The following is an 18,660-nucleotide window of genomic DNA, read 5'->3' on the forward strand; positions in this document are numbered from 1 at the left end:
CTAAAATGGCAGGATGTGTCTAAGAAGAACTTTTCTACATGTCCGTCCATGATCAAACATAAGTAAATAGTCCTTTATTTAAAGAAAGTGTGTAGTGTTTACTTTGTAATCACTGTATTTGTGGCCATTTTTAACACAAAGTTGCAATTTCTGATGGGGTGCCAAATTGGACAGAACACCGGGCACACAAAGAGGGCAATAAGCCGAGTACCGTGCTCTCCCGGCAGGCACGCGAAGGATCGAGGGGGTTGTGCGACAAGCCGCCGGTCGTCGGCCGAGTGGCATTCTCAATGGACAATCGGCCATGTTCGTATTAAAACATGTGCCATGATCCCAGTATTTGACATAATACGATATGCGTCGTTTACTCACTTCCTCGTAAGTCCAATGGTCCCAGAGTTGTTTTGGCCATTCTCAGAGGGTGAACGGGAACTTTATTAAAACCCAAAAAGGCTCACACGCCTCTCCCTGGTGCAGCAACAAAACCCTGCAGCACATTGGGCTGGCGTGATGCGAAAAATAAACAAATTAATCCGCAAAATCAGCTGAATCCGCAGTCCATCTGCATGCAATAAAGCAATGCTGTATTGTGAGACGCCGAACCGGGTGACGTCACATTCGCATTCCTCCTCAAAACAGGAAGTTATTCATTTTCATGGCATGGGATTGAAAAATGGAATATATCAAATGATCCATTCCACATACATCCAAGCGGTCCGTTTCATTCAGGAGCATAAAATATGAAATAAACATGCTTTTTGCTGTCATAAGCACTTTAAGCTAATGATAACCCTGGAATAGATGTCCACTATTCTCCCTGAAAGGGTTCCATTAGTTTTAATACAAAAAAAAAGGGGGGGGGGGGGGGGGACGGCTAATATACTCTGATTTGTGTAGTGATAGATGAAAGCAGATGATGATCTTTGTAATGAATTGGCAAATCCTTTTCTCATTTTGGTTTTCCAGAAGAGTAGATAACTTGATTCATACATAAGCCGATGACGGCAAACGGTCAGCGATCAAAATAATCATTTGTGGCAGCCCTCGCGTCGGATGACGCTCACAAATGGTGCGTGGTCCCGGTCGCTACGGTTACCAAACATGTCAATCCCGCTAAATCCTTTCCCCCCGGAAGCTTCATTAGCGGATGGGAGAGAGGGAGAGCGTGCCCGCTCTACTGCGGATTTAGCACCTGCTCGCGATGCGGCGCTGAAATACCATCTAGGCGTGACCATAAGAGAGGCGTCACGGGGGTCCGAAGACCACCTCAGTCTCGCGGTCACGCGACCCGCGAATGAATGGACCGACGTTTATCCGCCCCTCCCGGTCCTAACGGATCGGGCGTCGCCCAAACGTGACAAAGATGAGTTGGCTCCCCGCCTGCGGTCACCTTATCCACGCGGAGTCACCGCCGCTCCGACGGAATCTCAGAAACAGGTCGCCGCCTTGATTTGCCGGCGGCCGTGGCCTCGGAGAATCCGGAAAATAAATCGCCGCCGAATGGAGTTATTGCATCGAGGGAGTCAAACGGAGTCACGCCGTCGAGTGGCCTTATCGAATCCGAGATATAAATCACCGAGTCCCCTCTCCCGATCGCGCTATATCGCTTGAAGCGACTCACTGTGTTGAGTCATCTTATTGGATTGACGGAATAGGTCACTGTGTTGAGTGGCTGTACTGAATCGTAACTCTTAGTTAAGTCAGCAATTTGAGTTACCGCATTGAGTCACCTTACCGATTCCGAGAAATGAGATAGAAATCAATCACCGCGTCAAAACGCTTTATTGACAGATTATAAATCGAACCGTAGCGCTAAGCGACGGGGGCCGCTGCGATTTATCGGCGCACCTTATTGAACGGTAGACACGGGTCGCCTTTTTGAGTCGAATAAGTCGTGTCGAGTCACCGTATTAAATCTTCCGTGAGTCAGCAACTCGAGCCGTTGCGTTAAAACACCGCATCGACTAACTGCGGTCACCTTACCGACTCAAAGAAATGAGTCACCGTGCTGAGTCATCTTATTGGATTAAAGGAATCGGGAGCCAAAAAATGCAAGGTTCATTTTTGCCCGAGCGTGTTTTGTAGTAGTTAGTCAAAATGACGGCGATGGATAAAGCATCCCCGCAGTCATGATAATAGTGGGACAACGCTTGTTTGTTGTCACACCTGAGGGTTGAAAAAAGGGCTACGAGTCCCCGTTAATGAGCTTCAGTTCAGCGACGACGCGCACGGCGCGCCGATGCGGAAAGGCACCTGACCCGCGCGCCGCGTGTACGCCGTGCTGACATTCATGGCGTGACGACTAATGACGGCGCTAATGACGCTCAAAGGTCACGCGCAATTAATTGCTCTTGTCGTTTTCAGGAGTGTCACCATCTTGCTGTGCGTGTGGTTTTGGCTTTTGTCTGTCTATTTATTATTTTTCTTTCATTCCACTTTTTGGCCGCGTCACTCATTGACAGATTCTCACTGTTCCAACGTTTCAAAAATGTAATATTTCCGCGTGTGATGATAATTGTGTTTGGTTGTCGCATGTTGAAGGAGATAGTACTTTTTTTTCGTGGGCACCGTCTAACTGTTTGCATTATTCTAACACGCTTAATATAATCAATCAGGGAATAGTATCGTTTCTCATATTTACCGTTTGATTGGTTGTATTACTCTAACACACCCAATACAAAAGAAATACTACATGTACCATAGTTTAAGGAAAACAAGCAGAATATAGGGCATAAGACGCCATCTTATCATGCAACTGACTGAGCAAGATTGACACAGACATCTACAAGCCCACTTCTGCACCACCAACTCTCGCAATCAGTTCTCCCGAACAGTCCAGAACAAATGGCGAGACGTCCTGTCCCAAAACAAGGAACACCAGAGAACGCCCGATATCCAACTGATAATACGACTGACAAGACTCCAAAAGCCCCTTTGACGCTGAGGTGGCAAAATCCACAACCCTCGTTGCTCTGACAACATTAGCTCCCGAATCCTCCTGTCCAATCCACAAACAGACAATAATCCTAAACGACACGCGAACACACCCTTCTTCCTGCCCCGCGAGAGCCTTCAAAAGACTGAATGTTTAACTAAGCAATAATTGTCATTTTTTTATCGGGAACCTTTTGTGGACTTGAGATATGGTGACCTTGGATCCTCGCCTGGGTCCCTCTGTGCTGTATAATTGCTGTCGACTCAGAATAAATTGGCAACTTGTTTCGAAGCCTTTTTCCAGCTTTCAAAATGGAGTCAGTACAAGGAATTAAGACGAAGGTGAACGCGCAGAGTTTGGCCTTTTGGCCGGGTTATTGAGATCTCGACGGCCCGGGTCGTTGGATCTGCGCCAGCGCGGGTCCGGCGGTTCGGCTGGCGTGATTCCGGCAATCTGGCTAAAAGGTCCGATTCCTTCAATGTCTGACGCTGCTTGCTTCAGCACGTTTGTGTATGCTTGTGTTATTCGTCTTGTCATTTTCTGGAATGTTAACTACTAAAGCGGGTGTGCGCTAATGTGTCTGTGTGTTTGTGTGTGTGCATGTGTAGACAGCGTGTACAGGAAGTGCTTGTGGAACGGGACATGGGCGGCAAAGGGCAATTACTCCATGTGCAAGGCCATCCTGCATCAGGAGGTGAGCACCTTCCATCTCTTTAATCCCTTCAAGTCGAGCCCCAAATGTACCCTTTTCTCATTCACTCAATGGCGTTAAAACGTGTTGTTCTTCGCAAAGAATGAAGAATTTCCAAGTACATTTACATGATCTGTTGACAAGTCTATTACACGCTTGACGTAAAACAGTACCTCTTGATGCTAATAATTAATTCATTGGTACAATTACATACAATACAATTAATTAATTGTATTTTCCATTCTGTCAGGGTTAATATTGTTTGAAATTGTCTTCGAGTTATCTTTTTGACACAAAGCGGGAACAAGCCTCTTTTGAGCAATCGTCGAGTTGAGTCGCTGACTCCGTACGGCGCTCGGATCTGGCGACGGCGCCCGCTAGTCAAAGACAAGGACGCACGGCCAAGTGCACAGTGTAGGGATTAGAGTCCGACGCGGACGGAGGGGATCCCCGACTCAGCTCGTGATACGGCGCCGGCCGGAAATCGGCGCCACTCGGGAGCCGATGACGGGACGGCGGCAGGCGCGGCGACGGCGAGAGCGGATTAACGCTCGTAATCCCCGTTTGGGATGCCGGGAGGTTATGTAAATCCCCGCGTCGTGCTAAAAAATCTCCAACCGAAAGACAGAAAAACCCAAAAGGACATCCGCATATAATTATACAAATATTGGACCGGTCACCCGGATCTGGTCTCAGGACCCCAACGACGATTTGGCTTTGAGAAAATGTCATCCGCTGTCCGTTTCGGCACAGGAAGAATCGGCCGCCATTTCCATCACTTTGCGTCTTTTTCAAGCGTGTCCGTCTCACGGCGCCACCCAGGGGTGAAAGTGGCTCGAATTTCTTGCCGGAACTCCCCGACATGAAGGTCGCCACGGAGCCAATTTTATTTTCTATTCTTTCTTTTTTTTTTTTTTTTTTTTTATTGTGGGGGCGTCAAACCAATCAGAGCTAACTATGAATCAGATAACTGCAGCAGCTGGGGAAACCTCCATGCCATGCCATTCGTGGAATAAAATAAATAATAAATACTGTTGGAAACGGATTACGCTACACAAGCACTTTATTATGCTTGTTGTTAACACTCGTGTATGTAAATCTGATGTTGGTAGATTGTTTTCTTCTTGGAGATGAAATGCATGTGTGGCAGTTTATCTTTTTTGTTTTTTTTGCATAGCGTTTTGACAGTGGCTGTCATATTTCGGAATCAAAGCACCGTGTACCGGAACAGCAGTCCGGCCCTGAATCTAATACCAGAACTGTGTTCTGGCCCTGAATCTTATACCGGAACTGCGTTCCTGACCGTTCTGGCCCACTTTCACCCCTGGCGCCACCTTCTCGCTCTGTTTCATTCCCTGCCACGTACCGTTCAGGCTAATTATGCTGATAGCGATACTAATAATGTTCGCTGTGCTAATTGGCTGATTTGACGACTAAGGCTAATGATGCTAATTGTATGCTAACGTGTTGCATTTTAGAAGAAAGGCAAGATGCATTACCAGTTGGCGGTCATCATCAACTTCCTGGGTCACTGCATCTCCATGCTAGCGCTACTGGTCGCCTTTTTCCTCTTCCTGTGTTTAAGGTAAGCGGGATAATCCCCTCCCCCCAGGCCCACTGAACCCACGCCTCTTATTCCAAAGCCTTTGGTCACGGAACGACGAGTAGCCAAGTAGGACACGCGGGCGTGTGAGAAGAATGCCAAAAAACAAACCAATATGGACTTTAGCGGGGGGTTGCAAGAAACGGAAAAAGGCAGGGTTGAGGTTTAAAGACCGATTTTCCGATTTCCCAGTTGTATTTGTCTGCGGCTCACGCGTCTGGGGGAAAAGCATTCGTCGCAATAAAACAACAACGTACATCTCCCAGATTCGGACTTTCCCAATTTCCGGCAAGTTCAAGCTTAAAAATCGTTGGCCGGTGTTGTGCCGAAAAATAGCCGCCCCGCGTGAAATGTCCCCCCTGACGGGAACGCTTATCTAGAACGCTTTATTGAGCGCCTATTTTATTCATTTTATTTCAATTATTTATTTTATTATTGAGCGCCCACACTCGTACAAACAGTTTTTTCTTACCAATCGATGGACATGGAAACGATTTTCTTGTACTGTGAATATGTATTATTTTGCTCTGCTTGAGCTAATAAATGTCATACCTGTGTGATTGTCATTGGTCGTGAAAACCTGTAGACTAATACATTTCTGTTCAAAGATGGTTATGTGGCCCAGTCCACGATTTGTTAGTAAAATAAAGTACTAGTATTTTGTCTAATTAATTTATTTAAAAGTGATTTTACAGACGTAAATCCATTACTGTAACGAGTCCATGAAAACATTTGATGTTTTCACCTCAATAAAGCGTTATAGATAAGCGTCCCCGTCAGGGGGGACATTTCACGCGGGGGGGACATTTTTCGACACAACACCGGCTGCTCGCCTCACACCAACCGCGCCCCCGTCAATGTGAGATAGCGTAAAATAGCTTTTTGCTATTAACTATAGACCACGTGCCAGGGGGATGGGGGCGCTGTTTAGGATTAGCCAATAACCCATTTGTAGCCCTAACCTCAATCACGTCCCTGTCGACGCTAGCTAGCGGAAGCTAGCGCCCGATCGCGTCCGCTAGCCAGCGCCGACGAGGGCGCGTTGAGGTGACGGTGACGAATAGGGCGAGCTGTAGAGCACGTGCCAACGACGCCCCCGTCCGTCTCGCGACCCTTCCTCCGGCCTCGAGAGTGCGAAAAGCGTGAAGGAGGTCAGAAAAAAAACACGAGCGCATTTATGCACAAGTCATGTTCGAGGAGAGCCGTTACCCTCGGGGCGGGGGTAGCGTGAGGCGAGTGACGGGCGCGCTATTGGCCTGACAAAATGGAGCAAAAGAGCCCCGAATAGGCACAAACATGACTCCAAAAAAACCATCGCACGGCGGCTTAGCAGTGTACGGCAAATCTGTTGTCGGCGCATACGTTTCTGATCAAGTGATTTTCTATAAGACTTTTTGTGTCCGAGTCCTACTGTTGACTGGCAACTCAAACGCGGCTGACGAATGATGGTGTGCATCGTGGCAAGGTTGCGCACGCGAGTGAGCTCAACGCTAGCGCGCTGGATGACATCATCGCGCCACGACGCCCACGGGCACCCTCATTAAAGACGGGCAAACCGGCGGCGGGCGGGAAGGACAAACTGGTGGCCTTCCGCCTCCTCATCCACATCTACTCGTGACAAACTCATTGAAATTCACAGCAAAAGGATGAATGGACACTACGAGTAGATTTCAGACTGTTGCGGTCACTTCCAAAGCATTTGAGTATTTAGTTGATATACAGTGGGGCAAATAAGTATTTGGTCACCTACAAACAACCAAGATTTCTGGCTGTCAAAGAGGTCTAACTTCTTCTAACGAGGCTCCACTGGTTACCTGTATTAATGGCACCTGTTTTAACTCATTATCGGTATAAAAGACACCTGTCCACAATCTCCGTCAGTCACACTCCAAACTCCACTATGGCCAAGACCAAAGAGCTGTCGAATGACACCAGAGACAAAACTGTAGACCTGCACCAGGCTGGGAAGACTGAATCTACAGTAGGTAAAACGCTTGGTGTAAAGAAATCAACTGTGGGAGCAATTATTAGAAAATGGAAGACATACAAGACATACAAGATAATCTCCCTCGATCTGGGGCTCCATGCAAGATCTCACCCCGTGGCATCAAAATGATAACAGGAACGGTGAGCAAAAATCCCAGAACCACACGGGGGGACCTAGTGAATGACCTACAGAGAGCTGGGACCACAGTAACAAAGGCTACTATCAGTAACACAATGCGCCACCAGGGACTCAAATCTTGTACTGCCAGACGTGTCCCCCTGCTGAACCAAGTACACGTCCAGGCCCGTCTGCGGTTCGTTAGAGAGCATTTGGATGATCCAGAAGAGGACTGGGAGAATGTGTTATGGTCAGATGAAACCAAAATAGAACTTTTTGGTCGAAACACAGGTTCTCGTGTTTGGAGGAGAAAGAATGCTGAATTGCTCCTCCGTGAGTCATCACCTTATCGTGGTGGAGGGGTTTGCGTGTCCCAATGATCCTAGGAGCTATGTTGTCTGGGGCTTTATGCCCCTGGCAGGGTCACCCATGGCAAACAGGTCCTAGGTGAGGGGCCAGACTAAGCATGGCTCAAACTGACCCCTTATGATGAGAAAAAGAAATGAACTCCAGTTTCCCTCGCCCGGACGCAGGTTACCGGGGCCCCCCTCTGGAGCCAGGCCTGGAGGTGGGGCTCGAAGGCAAGCGTCTGGTGGCCGGGCCTGTCCCCATGGGGCCCGGCCGGGCACAGCCCGAAAAGGCAACATGGGTTCCCCTTCCCATGGGCTCACCACCTGTGGGAGTGGCCAAATGGGTCGGGTGCGTAGAGAGTTGGGCGGCAGCCAAAGGCGGGGGCCTTGGCGGTCCGACCCCCAGCTGCAGAAGCTAACTCTTGGGACATGGAATGTCACCTCTCTGGCAGGGAAGGAGCCTGAGCTGGTGGGTGAGGCAGAGAAGTTCCGACTAGATATAGTTGGACTCTCCTCCACACACAGCTTGGCTTCTGGTACCAATCCTCTCGAGAGGGGTTGGACTCTCTTCCATTCTGGAGCAGGTGTGGGCATACTTATTGCCCCCCGGCTTGGTGCCTGTACGTTGGGGTTTACCCCCGTAGACGAGAGGGTAGCCTCCCTCCGCCTTCGGGTGGGGGGACGGGTTCTGACTGTTGTTTGCGCTTATGCACCGAACAGCAGCTTTTGGAGTCCTTGGAGTGTGTGCTGGAGAGCACCCCCTCTGGGGACTCCCTCGTTCTACTGGGGGACTTCAACGCTCACGTGGGCAATGACAGTGAGACCTGGAGGGGCGTGATTGGGAGGAACGGCCCCCCCCGATCAGAACCCGAGTGGTGTTCTGTTATTGGACTTCTGTGCTCGTCACGGTTTGTCCATAACAAACACCATGTTCAAACATAGGGGTGTCCACATGTGCACTTGGCACCAGGACACCCTAGGCCGCAGTTCAATGATCGACTTTGTAATCGTGTCATCGGACTTGCGGCCACATGTTTTGGACACTCGGGTGAAGAGAGGGGCGGAGCTGTCAACTGATCACCACCTGGTGGTGTGTTGGCTCCGATGGTGGGGGAAGTTGCTGGCCAGACCTGGCAGGCCCAAACGTATTGTGAGGGTCTGCTGGGAACGTCTGGCAGAATCCCCTGTCAGAAAGAGTTTCAACACCCACCTCCGGCAGAACTTCTCCCTTGTCCCGGGGGAGGTGAGTGACATTGAGTCCGAGTGGGCCATTTTCCGCACCTCGATTGTTGAGGCGGCCGATCGGAGCTGTGGCCGTAAGGTGGTTGGTGCCTGTCGTGGCGGCAATCCCCGAACCCGCTGGTGGACACCAGCGGTAAGGGATGCCGTCAAGCTGAAGAAAGAGGCCTATCAGGCCTTTTTGGCCTGTGGGACTCCGGAGGCAGCTGACAGGTACCGGCTGGCCAAGCGGACTGCGGCTTCGGCGGTCGCCGAGGCAAAAACTCGGACATGGGAGGAGTTCGGCGAGGCCATGGAAAACGACTTCCGGACAGCTTCGAGGAAATTCTGGTCCACCATCCGGCGTCTGAGGAGAGGAAAGCAGTGCACCATTAACACTGTGTATAGTGAAGATGGTGTACTGCTGACCTCGACTCGGGACGTCGTGAGTAGGTGGGGAGAATACTTCGAAGCCCTCCTCAATTCCACCGACACGCCTTCCTTTGAGGGAGCAGAGTCTGGGGACTCTGAGGTGGGCTCTTCGATCTCCGGGGTTGAAGTCAGCGAGGCGGTTGGTAAGCTCCTCGGTGGCAAGGCCCCAGGGGTAGATGAGATCCACCCGGAGTTCCTAAAGGCTCTGGATGTTGTGGGGCTGTCATGGCTGACACGCCTCTACAACATTGCGTGGACATCGGGGACAGTGCCTCTGGATTGGCAGATCGGGGTGGTGGTCCGCCTTTTTAAAAAGGGGGACCGGAGGGTGTGTTCCAATTATAGAGGGATCACACTCCTCAGCCTCCCCGGTAAAGTCTATTCAGGGGTGCTGGAGAGGAGGGTCCGTCGGGAAGTCGAATCCCGGATTCAGGAGGAGCAGTGTGGTTTTCGTCCCGGCCGTGGAACAGTGGACCAGCTCTACACCCTCGGCAGGGTCCTCGAGGGTGCATGGGAGTTCGCCCAACCAGTCCACATGTGTTTTGTGGATTTGGAGAAGGCGTTCGACCGTGTGCTTAGGGGAGTCCTGTGGAGGGTGCTCCGGGAGTACGGGGTACCGAGCCCCTTGGTAAGGGCTGTTCGGTCCCTGTACGACCGGTGTCTGGTCCGCATTGCCGGCAGTAAGTCGAATTCGTTCCCAGTGAGGATTGGACTCCGCCAAGGCTGCCCTTTGTCACCGATTCTGTTCATAATTTTTATGGACAGAATTTCTAGGCGCAGCCGAAGCGTTGAGGGTGTCCGGTTTGGTGGCCTCACCATTGCATCTCTGCTTTTTGCAGATGATGTGGTGCTGTTGGCTTCATCAAGCCGTGACTTCCAACTCTCACTGGGGCGGTTCGCGGCCGAGTGTGAAGCGGTTGGGATGAAGATCAGCACCTCCAAATCCGAGACCATGGTCCTCAGCCGGAAAAGGGTGGAGTGCCCTCTCCGGGTCGGGGATGAGATCCTGCCCCAAGTGGAGGAGTTCAAGTATCTTGGGGTCTTGTTCACGAGTGAGGGTAGGAGGGAGCGGGAGATTGACAGGCGGATCGGTGCAGCGTCTGCAGTGATGCGGACTCTGCACCGGTCCGTTGTGGTGAAGAAGGAGCTGAGCCAAAAGGCGAAGCTCTCCATTTACCGGTCGATCTACGTTCCTACCCTAACCTATGGTCACGAGCTGTGGGTCGTGACCGAAAGAACAAGATCCCGGATACAAGCGGCCGAAATGAGTTTCCTCCGCAGGGTGTCCGGGCTCTCCCTTAGAGATAGGGTGAGAAGCTCAGTCATCCGGGAGGGGCTTGGTGTCGAGCCGCTACTCCTCCGCGTTGAGAGGAGCCAGTTGAGGTGGCTCGGGCATTTGGTTCGGATGCCTCCTGGACGCCTCCCTGGAGAGGTGTTCCGGGCATGTCCCACCGGCAGGAGGCCCCGGGGTCGACCCAGGACACGCTGGAGAGACTATGTCGCTCAGCTGGCCTGGGAACGCCTTGAAATCCCGCCGGAGGAGCTGGCTGAAGTGGCTGGGGAGAGGGAAGTCTGGGCTTCCCTGCTAAAGCTGCTGCCCCCACGACCCGACCCCGGACTAAGCGGAAGATAATGGATGGATGGATGGATGGATGGAGAATGCTGAATTGCTTCCGAAGAACACCGTACCCACTGTGAAGCACGGGGGTGGAAACATCATGCTTTGGGGCTGTTTTTCTGCAAAGGGACCAGGACGACTGATCTGTGTAGAGGAAAGAATGAATGGGGCCATGTATCGAGAGATTTTGAGTGAAAATCTCCTTCGGTCAGCAAGGGCATTGAAGATGAGACGTGGCTGGGTCTTTCAGCATGACAATGATCCCAAACACACAGCCGGGGCAACAAAAGAGTGGCTTCGTAAGAAGCATTTCAAGGTCCTGGAGTGGCCTAGCCAGTCTCCAGATCTCGACCCTAAAGACAATCTGTGGAGGGTGTTGAAAGTCCATGTTGCCCAACGACAGCCCCAAAACATCACTGCTCTAGAAGAGATCTGCATGGAGGAATGGGCCAAAATACCAGCAACAGTGTGTGAAAAGCTTGTGAAGAGTTACAGAAAACGTTTGGCCTCTGTTAGTGCCAACAAAGGGTACATAACAAAGTATTAAAAAGAACTTTTGGTGTTGACCAAATACTTATTTTCCACCATGATTTGCAAAGAAATTCTTCATAAATCAACAATGTGATTTTCAGTTTTTTTTTTTTTTTTTTTACATTCTTTCTCTCATGGTTGAGGTTTACCCATGCTGACAATTGCAGGTCTCGCTAATATTTTCAAGTGGGAGAACTTGCACAGTTAGTGGTTGACTAAATACTTATTTGCCCCACTGTATAGGAGGAAGAACTAATTTGATTCAGTGGTGTCCAAACTATTCCACATAGGGCCGCAGTGGGTGCTGGATTTCATTCCTATAAAACAAGACGACATCTTTTCACCAATCTGGTGTCTCACAAGTGTAATCAGTTGATTGCAGTCAGGTGCTGCTTGTTTTAGCACAAACTTGATTGGTTAAACTGTCTGTGCTCGATTGGTAGGAACAAAAACCAGGACCCACAGCGGCCCTTGAGGACAGGTTTCATGGACTTTAACTGATGGGCTAGCGTTGATAGCACTAGACGCATAATCCATTTGAAGCGGGAGGGAGGGAAGGATGGCTGGCAGCGAACAAACAGCTCAGTGGTAGAGTAGTCGTTCCCTAATCCAGAGGTTGTGGGTCCGATTCCTCGTCTAAGAATCCTTGAGAAAGACGTTGCTCCTGGAGCTGCATCATCAGGAGGTAGAGGAGTGTACATCGTATAGAGTATAGTATAGTGTCAAAGCGCTTTGAGTGGTGGAAAGTTTGACTTGTAACTCTGTGTACCATATATCGTCCCATCTTGGAAAAAGCCAGTCAACTAGCCCAATATATACTGTATGTATCGGTCGACCTTCGTAAACGTGCCTCCAAAGTGACATCATGGGCCACAGTTTCTCAGAGACGGGCATTTTATGGAGCTTTATCCATTGCCATGAAAACTCGTGGCCGCCTGCCACTTTGGAGGTCCTGGGCGAGCCAACGCAAAATAGTGTGTATTCCAAAATTTCCCAGCTAGCGCCGATATGAATTCTTGTGCAGCTAGCCTAGTGTCCCTGCGGCTGCGGGTGGCTTCATGAAAGTGTCTGTGCAAGCAGGTCTCTTTGCAACTTACACCACGCAACTCTCGCTATCATAGCGGTAAGCAAAAAAGACAAAAGGAAAACTTTATTTGAATGTAAGAACCATTTTAATGACCGTTACAATAAGAGAGATTACCACCCCAACGGTAAACCTCGTAGTTTTATCAGCCGATATTGAATGAAGTCCATATATCGGTCCGCAATTTAGTCGTTCGCCAGCGCCATTGCGGGATGGAGGGAGGACGACATCATCAAAGGGGGCGCGCCCTCGCCGGCACACCTGCCGCCCTAATGAGCGCGAAAGGTCGATTGCGAGCGAGCTTTTCATTTGTCAGGAGCATCCGCTGCCTGAGGAACATCATCCACTGGAACCTGATCGGCGCCTTCATCCTGAGGAACGCCACGTGGTTCGTGGTGCAGCTGACCATGAGCCCCGAGGTGCACGAGAGCAACGTGGTGAGTCCGCGAGCGACTCGCCGAGCCAGCGAGCGAGCGAGCCTTTGACCGAACCTTTTATTTTGAAGGCGTGGTGCCGGCTGGTGACGGCTTCCTTCAACTATTTCCACTCCACCAACTTCTTCTGGATGTTCGGCGAGGGCTGCTACCTGCATACGGCCATCGTTCTCACCTACTCCACCGACAAACTGCGCAAGTGGATGTTCATCTGCATCGGCTGGTGTAGGCGCACGCGCGCAAAAACGACGAGCCTAGTGCGCGGCCGCGTCCTGACCTTTTGTGTCTCGCCAGGTATCCCCTTCCCCATCATCGTGGCCTGGGCCGTCGGGAAGCTTTACTACGACAATGAAAAGTCAGTCTTTTCTCCGACTTTGAAACCGTCCGAAAATTCTCTCGCGTGGCAAAAAAATGGCAGCTCCCCCCCCCCCCCCCCCCCCAAAAAAGCCCCGTTTTTTTATCCAATGCCAGAAACATCTGAAATTTTTATTAAAGAAAGGCACACAAAAGTTGTACAGTTTTTGCCAAAGACATTGATCACTTCTGTTGAAGGATTTTTACAGGTCACTTTCTGTTGATATGGGACATTTTTCCCTCATTACAAATGAATGGGGCCATTGGAAATGTATGTTTTTTGTCAAACATGTGCTTTTTGAGCAAAAACGGTTCAATTTTGGGACATGTAAAACGTACCTTTCTATGCACAACGGCTAACGTCCTGACGCGGCTAACCCTGCGGTCCCGTTGCGCCCGCAGGTGCTGGTTCGGAAAGCGAGCGGGCGTCTACACGGACTATATCTACCAGGGTCCCATGATTCTGGTTCTGGTGGTAAGTCTGTTCTTCGGGAAAAGCCGCCCGCTCGGCAGACTCTTTGTTTTCACGAAAAATAACAAGCGTCGTTCCAGATCTGGCCTACAAAGAAGAGCCATTTGAAAGATGCCGCCTCGCCTTCGAGGCGCGCGCGCGCGAACGTCAAATATTGCAGATACGAGTGTTTTTTTTTGGAGGAGGCGTCAACTTTGGAATTGTGTTTTTTAGATCAACTTCATCTTCCTCTTCAACATCGTCAGGATCCTGATGACCAAACTGCGAGCGTCCACCACCTCGGAGACCATTCAGTACAGGTAAGGGAAGGGGAAGGCGGGCGCCGCGAGCGACCGGTCACGGCGTCGCTCCCGTCCCCAGGAAAGCGGTGAAGGCCACGCTGGTGCTGCTGCCTCTGCTGGGCATCACCTACATGCTCTTCTTCGTCAATCCCGGCGAGGACGAGGTCTCGCAGCTGGTCTTTATCTACTTCAACTCCTTCTTGGAGTCCTTCCAGGTAAGGCGGACGCCGACGAGGGAACGAGCGCTGGTCGCTGACGTTTGTCTTCTGGCCATCTCGCAGGGATTCTTCGTGTCTGTCTTTTACTGCTTCCTGAACAGCGAGGTGAGTCCGGCTCCGCCCTCTTCGCCACGTCACCGTAAACCACCGCAGATACTGTACATGTACATCCAAAAGCATTGGGGCAATACATCAGTACCTGACAATAAATCTTTTTTTAACAAAACAAAAATTAAACACCGTATTGGCCCGAATATAAGACGGTGTTTTTTGCATTAAAATAAGACTGAAAAAGCGGGGGTCGTCCCGACATTATACCCATTCATGACGCTAGATGGCGCCAGATATCATTGAAGCGATATTCTGTCATGACAGATCTCAGCTACTCTCAAGTTGAACCAGTTTGCATTATTTTATTGCACTGTTTTTCCTTATTCAGATTTGTTTCAAGACTACAGTTACAATTAGACCTCACTTTGATGGTTAATGCAGTTATTGCAGTTTTGTTGTTTTATCATAATAGATTGGATTATTTACATTTCAAAAACCAGAAGCCATTCATTTACTAATGTGATTGCACTTTACTTTACGTAATTAAATGTTCAAATATTAAGATTTGAATGATAACATGCTTTTTCTCTCAAATATATTGTTATAATCATTTGTTTCAGGTGTACTGTAATTATTTTCTGTATAAAAATTAATTTGGTGTTCAAGAAGTCTTTTTTTTTCAAACTTGAGAAAAAGAGGGGGTCATCTTTTATTTGGGCTAATACGGTATAAAACATTAAATTAAAAAAATAACAAAAAATAAGTAAATCCTTGATTAAATTTAAAAAAAAAAAATGAATAAGGAAATAACATTTTTGATTTTTTTTTTTGGGTGGTGGGTATAAAATAAAAATATTGTATATGATACATATGAATAAAATAGTAAAATTAATAAAAAGAAGATCTAGAACATTGAATTGAAAACTGCCAGCCCCTATCTTCAAACAGATCGGACATCTACGAGTGAAGGAATCTGACCTTTTAGCCAGATTGCCGGAATCCCGCCAGCCGAACCGCCGGACCCGCGCTGGCTCAGCTCCAATGAACCGGGCCGGCGAAACTCCTATCGCCCGGCCAAAAGGCCAAACTCCGCGCATACGCCTTTTTCTTAACCCCTTGTTCTGACTCCATTTTGAAAGTTTGAAGAAGGCTTCGAAACACAAGTTGACAATTTATTCAGGTCGACGGCGATCAAACAGCAAATAGGTCCCCGACAGTGAGGCAATTCTGGATCCGGGGTCAGCAAAACAACGAGCAGTTCGGAATGTCCCCGAGAAGTGACAGTTGTTGGCTAAACGTTCAGTCTTTCGAAGTCTGCGGTAGGAAGGGTGCGCCCGGGTGTTGTTTAATTCTTCTGTTGCAGATTTGGGCGGTCAAGTTCGTGCTTTACCGTTCGTTGCCGGGTCATGCTTACCGAGGCAACTGAGGTGGGACCGGCGTCTGAGAGGCGCCGAGCTGTCAAACCTAAAAGTTATTTTTGTTATCGGGTGTTGTGGTAGTACAGGACGTCCCGCCATTTGTTTTGGACTGCCCTGAAGAGCTGATTGCGGGATTTGGTGTTGCAGACGCGGGCAAACAACACTCACCACGCTAATGCTAACATGAATGCCACGCCAATCGTGCTCAGTCAGCTGAATGACGCACACGTTGAGCTTCTGTGGTCAGAAGGTGTCATGTATCTCTTGTGCCCTATGTCAAATATATTCTGCTTGTTTTCCTTAAACTATGATATAAATGCATATTTTTTTTATATTGGGTACGTTAGAGTAATACAAACAGTCAAACAGTAAATACGAGAAAAGATACTATTCTATTCACGAATGACAAAACTCATTAGCGGAATGAAGATTTGTCGTCTAGTGTCATCTGTGGCACTGACAGAGTTCAATGTAAATTCAGGCGTCGGCCGCCGTCGACGTGTCAGGTTTTGCGTCAGTTGCCGTGGATGCGAGGCCCCCGTCGCCATAGCGACGGGCATCTGCTCGGTGGCCGACGTCGGGAAGGAAGCGCGGAACGACGCGGGTCAACTCGGGGTCGTCTGCCGGGCGCGCGCCTGCCGTGGGGAAGGTCCGGTCGCCACGGTTACCGCGCACCGCACACACACGCAGGCGACGTCCAAGAAAACCATCGAAACATTTTGAACTCGCATTGAATACTACCTTTTACCCAAGGACAAGAATTTCAGTATCAAAACTTTTTAAATCATTCTGTATTTCTTAAAAATGGCTTAAATGCTTGAAAATATGCTCAAGTTTTACTAAATGTAAAGTAAATACTTTGAAATTGAAGGAATCTGACCTTCTAGCCAGATTGCCGGCACCACGCCAGCAGAACTGCTGGACCCGCGCTGGCGCAGATCCAACGACCTGGGGCGGCGAGACACCCACAACTTGGCCAAATCGCCAAACTCGGCGCGTTCCCCTTAGTCTTAACCCCTTGTATTGACTCCATTTTAAAAGCTGGAAAAAGGCTTCAAAGCACAAGTTGACAATTTATTCTGGTGGACAGCGGTCGAATGGCAAGGCGAAACAGACTCAGGCGAGGAGGCAGACTCGTTCCAAAGTCACCATATCACATGTCAACAAAAGGTTCCCTAAAAAAAATGAACACGGTTAGTTAAACATAGTCTTTTCGAAGGCTCTCGCGGGGTGGGCCGTGGGCAGGAAGAAGGGTGTGTTTGGGCATTGTTTAGGATTATTGTCTGTTTGTAGATTAGACAGGAGGATTTAGGAGTTACTGTTGTCAGGACAACGAGGGTTGTGGATTTTGCCACCTCGGCGTCAATGGGGCTTTTGGAGTCTTGTCAGTCATGTTATCAGTTGGATATCGGGCGTTCTCCGGTGTTCCTTGTGTTGGGACAGGACGTCCCGCCATTTGTTCTGGACTGTCCGGGAGAACTGATTGTGAGAGTTGATATTGCAGATGTGGGCTTGTAGATGTCAGCGTCAATCTTGCTCAGTCAGTTGCATGACGTATTGTCTGTTTGTGGATTGGACAGGAGGATTAGGGAGTTGTCAGGGCACCGAAGGTTGTGCATTTTGCCATCTCAGCGCAACGTGAGTGCTGAGAGTTCACTTGTCGGTCGCGGGTCCCTCCATATTGAATGTTTCTGTCAAGACAAGATGTCCCGCCATCTGTTCTGGACTGTCCGGAAGAACTGATTGCAAGAGTTGGTGGGGCAGACGTGGGCTTGTAGATGTCTTGCCTCGTCAGCGTCAATCTTGCTCAGTCAGTTGCATGGCGCACACATTGGGCTTCCGTGATAAGAAGGTGTCATGTATCTCTTATGCCATATATTCTGCTTGTTTTCCTTAAACTATGATATAGTTGATATGATATAGCATGATTTATTTTATATTGGGTGTGTTAGAGTAATACAAACAGTCAAACAGTAGGTACGGGAAAAGATACTATTCCCTTCAAAATGTATTCAAACACTTGTTAAATGACTGTAATACTATGAAATATACTAAAGGACTTCTTAAAAGTACCCTAAATACTATGAAATGCAGGGAAGCACTTCTTAAAAGGGAAATCTAATGACGTTCTTATACTCGGAGGCATATTTCTTCAAAGTGGCTTAAATGTCATGATCTACTGTATGCTCAAATGCTTGCTCAAAGTCCACTAAGCTCAGTACACAAATACTTTGTAAGAGACAGTAATTCTATAAAATGGAATGACTTTTGAAAAATAACCTAAATACTATGAAATGTATAAAGTATTTCTTCAAAGTGGCTCATATACCTACAGTTGTGGTCAAAAGTTGACATACACTTGTGAAGAACATAATGTCATGGCTCTCTTGAGTTTCCAGTTATTTCTACAACCCTGATTTTTCTCCGATAGAGTGATTGGAACAGATACTTCTTTGTCACAAAAAACATTCATGAAGTTTGATTCTTTTATGACTTTATTATGGGTGAACAGAAAAAAGTATCCATACAACAGCGCTAATATTTGGTAACGTGTCCCTTGGCCATTTTCGCTTCAATTAGGCGCTTTTGGTAGCCATCCACAAGCTTCTGGTTGAATCTTTGACCACTCCTCTTGACAGAATTGGTGCAGTTCAGTTCAATTTGATGGCTTTCTGACATGGACTTGTTTCTTCAGCATTGTCCACAAGTTCAAGTCCGGACTTTGGGAAGGCCATTCGAAAACCTTAATTCTAGCCCGATTTAGCCATTCCATTACCACTTTTGATGTGTGTTTGGGGTCATTGTCCTGTTGGAACACCCAACTGCGCCCAAGATCCAATCTTCGGGCTGATGACGTTAGGTTATC

General features: G+C 48.8%; 1 protein-coding gene across 4 annotated transcripts in view; it reads left to right on the forward strand.

The window, feature by feature from the left end:
• LOC130910008 (corticotropin-releasing factor receptor 1) overlaps positions 1 to 18,660 on the forward strand; it is a 49,539-nt gene that overhangs the window by 27,438 nt on the left and 3,441 nt on the right. For 3 of the 4 annotated variants that reach the window (XM_057827015.1, XM_057827018.1, XM_057827017.1), the window contains 9 exons: positions 3,544 to 3,629; positions 5,105 to 5,211; positions 12,883 to 13,003; positions 13,072 to 13,225; positions 13,295 to 13,355; positions 13,757 to 13,829; positions 14,040 to 14,125; positions 14,187 to 14,322; positions 14,389 to 18,141. In XM_057827015.1, coding sequence (XP_057682998.1) covers positions 3,544 to 3,629; positions 5,105 to 5,211; positions 12,883 to 13,003; positions 13,072 to 13,225; positions 13,295 to 13,355; positions 13,757 to 13,829; positions 14,040 to 14,125; positions 14,187 to 14,322; positions 14,389 to 14,604 — 1,040 coding nt within the window. In that variant the 3' untranslated portion in view covers positions 14,605 to 18,141. Of the gene's footprint in view, positions 1 to 3,543; positions 3,630 to 5,104; positions 5,212 to 12,882; positions 13,004 to 13,071; positions 13,226 to 13,294; positions 13,356 to 13,756; positions 13,830 to 14,039; positions 14,126 to 14,186; positions 14,323 to 14,388; positions 18,142 to 18,660 lie in introns of those variants that run through there. The other variant, XM_057827016.1, reaches the window with a different exon arrangement.

This window comes from Corythoichthys intestinalis, chromosome 21 (genome assembly GCF_030265065.1).
Source record: "Corythoichthys intestinalis isolate RoL2023-P3 chromosome 21, ASM3026506v1, whole genome shotgun sequence".
Taxonomy (NCBI): Eukaryota; Metazoa; Chordata; class Actinopteri; order Syngnathiformes; family Syngnathidae; genus Corythoichthys; species Corythoichthys intestinalis.